This window comes from Cherax quadricarinatus, unplaced genomic scaffold (assembly GCF_038502225.1).
Source record: "Cherax quadricarinatus isolate ZL_2023a unplaced genomic scaffold, ASM3850222v1 Contig6428, whole genome shotgun sequence".
NCBI classification, from domain to species: domain Eukaryota; kingdom Metazoa; phylum Arthropoda; class Malacostraca; order Decapoda; family Parastacidae; genus Cherax; species Cherax quadricarinatus.
Genome location: NW_027201454.1, coordinates 373 through 10,450, shown reverse-complemented (window position 1 = coordinate 10,450; position 10,078 = coordinate 373). Strand labels below are relative to the sequence as shown.

General features: G+C 40.1%; 1 protein-coding gene across 1 annotated transcript; it reads right to left on the bottom strand.

Moving 5' to 3' along the window:
- Positions 1-3,126: 3,126 nt before the first annotated feature.
- On the bottom strand, positions 3,127-6,138 carry LOC128690519 (endocuticle structural glycoprotein SgAbd-5-like). The gene is made up of 3 exons (XM_053779197.2): positions 6,097-6,138; positions 5,309-5,520; positions 3,127-4,571 (listed from the first exon to the last, which is right to left on the bottom strand). The coding sequence occupies exons 1-3, from the start codon at positions 6,118-6,120 to the stop codon at positions 4,442-4,444; spliced, it is 366 nt and encodes a 121-aa protein (XP_053635172.1). The 5' UTR covers positions 6,121-6,138; the 3' UTR covers positions 3,127-4,441.
- Between the last annotated feature and the right edge of the window lie 3,940 nt (positions 6,139-10,078).

Below are 10,078 nucleotides of genomic sequence, written 5' to 3'. Positions count from 1 at the left end.
GAGAATATCGTTCCGATACCTTAGTATGGAATCGTTCAAGACACTGTACACCGTGTACGTCAGGCCCATACTGGAGTATGCAGCACTAGTTTGAAACCCACACTTGATCAAGCACGTCAAGAAGTTAGAGAAAGTGCAAAGGTTTGCAACAAGGCTAGTTCCAGAGCTAAGGGGAATGTCCTGCGAAGAATGGTTGAGGGAAATCGGACTGACGACATGGAGGACAGGAGGGTCAGGGGAGACATGATAACGACATACAAAATACTGCGTGGAATAGATACGGTAGACAGGTTGTTCCAGAGAGGGGACACAGAAACAAGGGGTCACAATTGGAAGCTGAAGACTCAGGCGAGTCAGACTTATGTTAGGAAGTATTTCTTCATCCATAGAGTCGTCAGGAAGTGGAATAGTCTAACAAGTGATGTAGTGGAGGCAGGAACCATACATAGCTTTAGGACGAGGTATGACAAAGCCCTGGAAGCAGAGAGAGAGAAAGACCTAGTAGAGATCAGTGAAGAGGCGGAGCCAGGAGCTGGGTCTCGGCCCCTTCAACCACAATTAGGTGAGTTCAGTTAGGTGAGTACATACACATACACACACACACACACATACACACACATACATATGCACACACACTCAGAAACACACACACACACACACACACACACACACACACACACACACACACACACACACACACACACACACACACACACACACACACACACACACACACACACACACACTCGACCCCTGCAACCACACAAAGGTGAGTACATACACATAGCTCCTGTCTGGGCTGAGAGCTATGAATCTACCCCTGCAATTAGGTGAGTACACAATGAGTACACAAGTGAGTACACAAGTGAATATACAAATGAGTACACAAGTGAGTATACAAGTGAGTATACGAGTACACAAGTGAGCATACGAGTACACAAGTGAGCATACAAGTGAGTATACGAGTACACAAGTGAGTATACAAGTGAGTATGTGAGTACACAAGTGAGTACACAAGTATGTGAGTACACAAGTGAGTACACAAGTGAGTACACAATTGAGTACACAAGTATACAAGTGAGTATAAAAGTGAGTATACAAGTGAGTATACAAGTGAGTATACAAGTGAGTATACAAGTGAATATACAAGTGAGTACACAAGAGAGTATACAAGTGAGTATGCAAGTGAGTACACAAGAGAGTATACAAGTGAGTATGCAAGTGAGTATACAAATGAGTATACAGGTGAGTACACAAGTGAGTACACAAGTGAGTACACAAGTGAGTACACAATTGAGTACACAAGTATACAAGTGAGTATAAAAGTGAGTATACAAGTGAGTATGCAAGTGAGTACAAGAGTTCACAAGTGAGTGCACAAGTGAGTATACAAGTGAGTACACAATTGAGTACACAAGTATACAAGTGAGTATAAAAGTGAGTATACAAGTGAGTATGCAAGTGAGTACAAGAGTTCACAAGTGAGTGCACAAGTGAGTATACAAGTGAGTACACGAGTACACAAGTGAGTACACAAGTTAGTGTACAAATGAGTATACAAGTGAGTGCACAAGTGAGTACACAAGTGAGTACACAAGTGAGTACACAAGTGAGTGTACAAGTGAGTGTACAAGTGTACAAGTGAGTACACGAGTATACAAGTGAGTATACAAGTGAATATACAAGTGAGCATACAATTGAGCACACAAGTGAGTACACAAGTGAGTACACAAGTGAGTACACAAGTGAGTACACAAGTGAGTACACAAGCGAGTATACGAGTACCCAAGTGAGTACCCAAGTGAGTACACAAGTGAGTACACAAGTGAGTACACAAGTGAGTACACAAGTGAGTACGCAAGGGAGTACACAAGTGAGTATACAAGTGAGTACACAAGTGAGTACACAAGTGAGTACACAAGTGAGTACACAATTGAGTACACAAGTATACAAGTGAGTATAAAAGTGAGTATACAAGTGAGTATGCAAGTGAGTACAAGAGTTCACAAGTGAGTGCACAAGTGAGTATACAAGTGAGTATACAAGTGAGTACACGAGTACACAAGTGAGTACACAAGTGAGTACACAAGTGAGTACACAAGCGAGTATACGAGTACCCAAGTGAGTACCCAAGTGAGTACACAAGTGAGTACACAAGTGAGTACACAAGTGAGTACACAAGTGAGTACGCAAGGGAGTACACAAGTGAGTATACAAGTGAGTATACAAGTGAGTATACAAATGAGTATACAAGTGAGTATACAAGTGAGTATACTAGTGAGTACACAAGTGAGTACACAAGTGAGTACACAATTGAGTACACGAGTACACAAGTGAGTACACAAGTGAGTACACAAGTGAGTATACAAGTGAGTATACAAGTGAGTATACAAGTGAGTATACAAGTGAGTACACAAGTGAGTATACGAGTACACAAGTGAGTATACGAGTACACAAGTGAGTACACAAGTGAGTATACAAGTGAGTATACAAGTGAGTATACAAGTGAGTATACAAGCGAGTATACAAGTGAGTACACGAGTATACAAGTGAGTATACAAGTGAGTATAAGAGTACACAAGTGAGTACACAAGTGAGTACACAAGTGAGTAAACAAGTGAGTATACAAGTGAGTACACAAGTGAGTACACAAGTGAGTATACAAGTGAGTACACAAGTGAGTACACAAGTGAGTATACAAGTGAGTATACAAGTGAGTATACAAGTGAGTATACAAGTGAGTATACAAGTGAGTATACAAGTGAGTATGTAAGTGAGTATACAAGTGAGTATACAAGTGAGTATACAAAAAAATACAGTTTCTCATAACATCTTTATTTCATTTTTGACACCTTCGTTACATTTTTAACACCTTCGTAACATTTTTAACACCTTTCTAACATTTTTAACACCTTCAAAACGAAGACTTAACATTTTTAACACCTTCATAACGAAGACGTAACATTTTTAACACCTTCATAACGAAGACTTAACATTTTTAACACCTTCAAAACGAAGACTTAACATTTTTAACACCTTCATAACGAAGACGTAACATTTTACACATGAGGACATAACAGTAAAAATGAGAACTTGGTCTTTGTATGAGGTGTCATTGTTATTAATTTTGGTAACTTAAGTTCTTGTTCCTACAGGATTAAGGGAGTTATTCACTCTTATTAAAAAAAAAATTCTAATATAATATATATATTAAAGGAAACGTTTCGCCTTGTCGTGAACTGTACATAAGTGTGTTTTTCCACATGTTATCGGTTATCACCATTAACTCACTGATGCTGTGGCTGAGCAATACGATAAATGTGCCACAGCAGCCACGTGAGTTTAAAAGTAAAGCTTAATCCATCAAATATTGCTCTCCTCTCTAAAGGCAGTTATCGTTTGTTATCACTTAACAATGCCAGTGAATCAAACTGAGTTCTGAGCTTTATTTTTGTCTAGACTTTTGTGAACAGGAATATGAAGTACAAGAAATATCGCGCTAGATGAACCATGACAACACCAGTCAGACCAGTTACAAAAATGAGTCATAAAAGTGGCTAACGCGACGGTCTGCAGTTTTGTGACTCTCTGATCGCGGGTTCTAACCCCTCCCGTGGTATGGTTTGGTTCAGTTAGAGTAAGCCTTTATTAAAACGCCGTTTCTCCTAGTATGAGCTTTAACAAGTTACAATGAACGACACGTTGATTTAATAAATCCTTGCTGTGTGACTCACTGCTTGTTTTTAATAGAATTATCAATTTTTTTAGAAAAATTAGGTATGTTTGGCAATATTATTCTGCGTAAATTTTAGAAAGGTTCAGCTGCATTTTAAAAATTACTTTCGTTGACTAATGTAAACATGGCAAATCGATACAAAAAATGCACATAACTAATTAACTTGGGAAAAGTGTCCACGCATTGTCTTCATTGTCTTCACTGGCACCAACCATCTTAACTTCATCAACTTGACTCTACGGATGCTTCTCAATAATTGCCAATACTCCCTTTTATTTTTTTTATCACAGATTAAGCATTAGTAAGTGAACAATTTTGCCTCTGACGTAACTTAATCCAAAGAAAGGAAAACTAATATAATATGACGAACAAATAGCAGATAATGTGAAAGGCCAGCCAATATAACAAAAATTCTTAGGTGAATATCAACTAAAATTCAAGACAACTACAGCAGAATTTAGTCCAATGACTTGTATATGAAGCATAAGATACATTTCATTGACAGACGGTGTTAGTAAGCTTCCTGATTTTTATTCTGGTGATGCTGAGAGAGAGAAGGTCGCTGTATGGGCAGGCAAATGGAGTAACTAAGAATAGGGCCTAACCACCTCATTCTGGAAGATTATGATTATTATTATTATTATTATCATAGAGAAGCGCTAAACCACAAGGGCTATACAGCGCTGTCAGTGTGGAAAAGCTGCCTCAATAGTTTTGTTGTGACCGCTTGTAAGGCAGAGGTGGGGCCACAGGAAGGACGGCGCCCTGGGGCTTGTAACCCCCGTGGTCAGCCACGAAGCTGATATCGACAGGTACACCATCAGGGGACGTGTATCTGTGGAAGTAAGTTTCCTTGTTATATTTTGCACTACATAGTCATGCTGTGAGCCAGTCTAAATTTTACGAAGTAACATGATGGCTTCAAGAACAGGACCTTAATGTTCTGTATGTTCAGAAAGTTACTGCAAAAAAAGTGAACTGTGAAATCCCAGAGAAACTTCGTTAAAAGGCTTAGGAATATACAAGCTATTTTCTTTTAGCCTGCAAATGCATACTTGATATATCCTGATCTGCAGAGTGCATCTTCAAAATGAAGATATTGTACAGAAGGAACCATATAGTGCACACACTGTACTCAACCCAAAAGGCAGAGTACATGATGTGCTCTCAGTTCTAGTGTAAATTATGTACTCTCCTTTTCCTTGCAATGTGCCTAATGCACTTACGTCCAGAGTGTAGTGTACATCCTGTTCACCACCACAATGTATTATAGACAATGTACTCATCTCAGTCTTGTCGTATGCTTTATGTACTCACATTCATCATGCAGTGTGCACAATGTACTCATTCTCATTGAACTCACCTCCAGCTAGTAGTATACACAATGTATTAAGGAACACATTTTCTAGCCTCACCGAGGAGTGTACAAAATGTGCTCACATCGATATAGTGCACAATATGTACTAACTGATATCATGCTGTAAACCCCACGTATTTATCTCCACCCTACACTGTACACAGATCAACAATGTAAATATATATTTTCCCTACGCAGTGAACATAGGTACTAACCTCCAGCCACCTTTGGAGACTTGACCGTCGTTCTGGCTGCCGTACTCCTGCCGTGTGATGCCGTCGCTGGTCTGGTATTGAAAGTTATACTCGCCGTAGCCGTTCTGTGTCCTCTCGTCCTTCAAGATGTCAGCCCCGTTGAAGGACTGACCAGACTGACCGTAGGTGGGGCGAGGGTTGCCAGCTGTCATGGCAAGAGCCACAGCCAACACCTGAGGGGGTAAACAAGTTATTAGTCTACAAATAGGCAGTCCATTAACTTTGGAAGTATGTATTAGGCCCACACGGCGAAATATGTTCAGCTGTCCGAACCTACCTTAACCTTTCCAGTGATAACAAACTATAATGTAACTGAAACTAACCCAGCCTATCTCGGCCCAACCTACATTTCGTTATAATTATTAAACATAATTATAATATTTAGCTTTCGATATGTTAGACAGATTTCCGTTGGGATATTGTATGCAGTTTACACAAGGCTCGTTTGGCAAAACGATCATTGCTTCACAAACTAAGATCATAAAATGAACTTAAAAAGCGCGTTAGGAACATTATAAACAATAGCCTTATAAGATGTTTTCACAGATAATCAACAAATTTGAGACGAAAGATTAGATACCATTTCGGTCCGTCTGGACCATTTTACCAAGCACAAACTTGATGAAAGTCCAGGACAGACCGAAACATCGTCTTAAGATTCATCTCTTAATTGCAGATTATTTATGAGTCAGAACAGGAGGAAAACTGTAACTTTAATTCTTCTAAGCTGAAAACCTAACAACACTCACGACAAGGAAGAGATAAGCGGCCATGGTGTCTGGTGTAGAACAGTGAGTGTGGCTAGCAGCGACCACACACATTATATACCTCGCTCACACACTGACAGCCACACCCACTCTTCTCATGCATGATGGCAATCATTAGGTTTTGCTCGTGTCAAGTTAAGCGCCGTAGCGGCCACTTTCCCAGGGATGGAGTAACGACGGATGTGTCGCGCTCTGCATCTTCCACGCGGGGCGGCAGACGCATTCTTACACCAGGTGAATGTGGCGCTCTAATAGTCGCATCAGGTGAACTGTGCACTCTTATTGTAACACCAGGTGAACAGTGCACTCTTATTGTAACACCAGGTGAACAGTGCACTCTTATTGTAACACCAGGTGAACAGTGCACTCTTATTGTAACACCAGGTGAACAGTGCACTCTTATTGTAACACCAGGTGACTGGCCTCAACATGTTAATAACAATTTAAGAAAACACAACTTCTGCTCAAGTTTTCGGTCAGTTATGTCACCTCTAAAAAAGTCAATAATATAGAAGTTGCAAAAGGTTTTTGTAACATGGAAAAATCTACTGTTTTATCCACTGATAAAATTAATATAAATAAGAAGACGGTTTGTTGTTCAATTATGAAAAAAAAAGAATTATACCAATTACACTCAAAGATTTTTTAAGTCCTATGAAAATCTTATTAAAATTAAAAATTTGCACTCTCTATATATATATATATATATATATATATATATATATATATATATATATATATATATTTTATTTTATTTATTATTTTATTATCACACCGGCCGAGTCCCACCAAGGCAGGGTGGCCCGAAAAAGAAAAACTTTCACCATCATTCACTCCATCACTGTCTTGCCAGAAGGGTGCTTTACACTACAGTTTTTAAACTGCAACATTAACACCCCTCCTTCAGAGTGCAGGCACTGTACTTCCCATCTCCAGGACTCAAGTCCGGCCTGCCGGTTTCCCTGAATCCCTTCATAAATGTTACTTTGCTCACACTCCAACAGCACGTCAAGTATTAAAAACCATTTGTCTCCATTCACTCCTATCAAACACGCTCACGCATGCCTGCTGGAAGTCCAAGCCCCTCGCACACAAAACCTCCTTTACCCCCTCCCTCCAACCCTTCCTAGGCCGACCCCTACCCCGCCTTCCTTCCACTACAGACTGATACACTCTTGAAGTCATTCTGTTTCGCTCCATTCTCTCTACATGTCCGAACCACCTCAACAACCCTTCCTCAGCCCTCTGGACAACAGTTTTGGTAATCCCGCACCTCCTCCTAACTTCCAAACTACGAATTCTCTGCATTATATTCACACCACACATTGCCCTCAGACATGACATCTCCACTGCCTCCAGCCTTCTCCTCGCTGCAACATTCATCACCCACGCTTCACACCCATATAAGAGCGTTGGTAAAACTATACTCTCATACATTCCCCTCTTTGCCTCCAAGGACAAAGTTCTTTGTCTCCACAGACTCCTAAGTGCACCACTCACTCTTTTTCCCTCATCAATTCTATGATTCACCTCATCTTTCATAGACCCATCCGCTGACACGTCCACTCCCAAATATCTGAATACGTTCACCTCCTCCATACTCTCTCCCTCCAATCTGATATTCAATCTTTCATCACCTAATCTTTTTGTTATCCTCATAACCTTACTCTTTCCTGTATTCACCTTTAATTTTCTTCTTTTGCACACCCTACCAAATTCATCCACCAATCTCTGCAACTTCTCTTCAGAATCTCCCAAGAGCACAGTGTCATCAGCAAAGAGCAGCTGTGACAACTCCCACTTTGTGTGTGATTCTTTATCTTTTAACTCCACGCCTCTTGCCAAGACCCTCGCATTTACTTCTCTTACAACCCCATCTATAAATATATTAAACAACCACGGTGACATCACACATCCTTGTCTAAGGCCTACTTTTACTGGGAAAAAATTTCCCTCTTTCCTACATACTCTAACTTGAGCCTCACTATCCTCGTAAAAACTCTTCACTGCTTTCAGTAACCTACCTCCTACACCATACACTTGCAACATCTGCCACATTGCCCCCCTATCCACCCTGTCATACGCCTTTTCCAAATCCATAAATGCCACAAAGACCTCTTTAGCCTTATCTAAATACTGTTCACTTATATGTTTCACTGTAAACACCTGGTCCACACACCCCCTACCTTTCCTAAAGCCTCCTTGTTCATCTGCTATCCTATTCTCCGTCTTACTCTTAATTCTTTCAATTATAACTCTACCATACACTTTACCAGGTACACTCAACAGACTTATCCCCCTATAATTTTTGCACTCTCTTTTATCCCCTTTGCCTTTATACAAAGGAACTATGCATGCTCTCTGCCAATCCCTAGGTACCTTACCCTCTTCCATACATTTATTAAATAATTGCACCAACCACTCCAAAACTATATCCCCACCTGCTTTTAACATTTCTATCTTTATCCCATCAATCCCGGCTGCCTTACCCCCTTTCATTTTACCTACTGCCTCACGAACTTCCCCCACACTCACAACTGGCTCTTCCTCACTCCTACAAGATGTTATTCCTCCTTGCCCTATACACGAAATCACAGCTTCCCTATCTTCATCAACATTTAACAATTCCTCAAAATATTCCTTCCATCTTCCCAATACCTCTAACTCTCCATTTAATAACTCTCCTCTCCTATTTTTAACTGACAAATCCATTTGTTCTCTAGGCTTTCTTAACTTGTTAATCTCACTCCAAAACTTTTTCTTATTTTCAACAAAATTTGTTGATAACATCTCACCCACTCTCTCATTTGCTCTCTTTTTACATTGCTTCACCACTCTCTTAACTTCTCTCTTTTTCTCCATATACTCTTCCCTCCTTGCATCACTTCTACTTTGTAAAAACTTCTCATATGCTAACTTTTTCTCCCTTACTACTCTCTTTACATCATCATTCCACCAATCGCTCCTCTTCCCTCCTGCACCCACTTTCCTGTAACCACAAACTTCTGCTGAACACTCTAACACTACATTTTTAAACCTACCCCATACCTCTTCGACCCCATTGCCTATGCTCTCATTAGCCCATCTATCCTCCAATAGCTGTTTATATCTTACCCTAACTGCCTCCTCTTTTAGTTTATAAACCTTCACCTCTCTCTTCCCTGATGCTTCTATTCTCCTTGTATCCCATCTACCTTTTACTCTCAGTGTAGCTACAACTAGAAAGTGATCTGATATATCTGTGGCCCCTCTATAAACATGTACATCCTGAAGTCTACTCAACAGTCTTTTATCTACCAATACATAATCCAACAAACTACTGTCATTTCGCCCTACATCATATCGTGTATACTTATTTATCCTCTTTTTCTTAAAATATGTATTACCTATAACTAAACCCCTTTCTATACAAAGTTCAATCAAAGGGCTCCCATTATCATTTACACCTGGCACCCCAAACTTACCTACCACACCCTCTCTAAAAGTTTCTCCTACTTTAGCATTCAAGTCCCCTACCACAATTACTCTCTCACTTGGTTCAAAGGCTCCTATACATTCACTTAACATCTCCCAAAATCTCTCTCTCTCCTCTGCATTCCTCTCTTCTCCAGGTGCATACACGCTTATTATGACCCACTTCTCGCATCCAACCTTTACTTTAATCCACATAATTCTTGAATTTACACATTCATATTCTCTTTTCTCCTTCCATAACTGATCATTTAACATTACTGCTACCCCTTCCTTTGCTCTAACTCTCTCAGATACTCCAGATTTAATCCCATTTATTTCCCCCCACTGAAACTCTCCTACCCCCTTCAGCTTTGTTTCGCTTAGGGCCAGGACATCCAACTTCTTTTCATTCATAACATCAGCAATCATCTGTTTCTTGTCATCCGCACTACATCCACGCACATTTAAGCAACCCAGTTTTATAAAGTTTTTCTTCTTCTCTTTTTTAGTA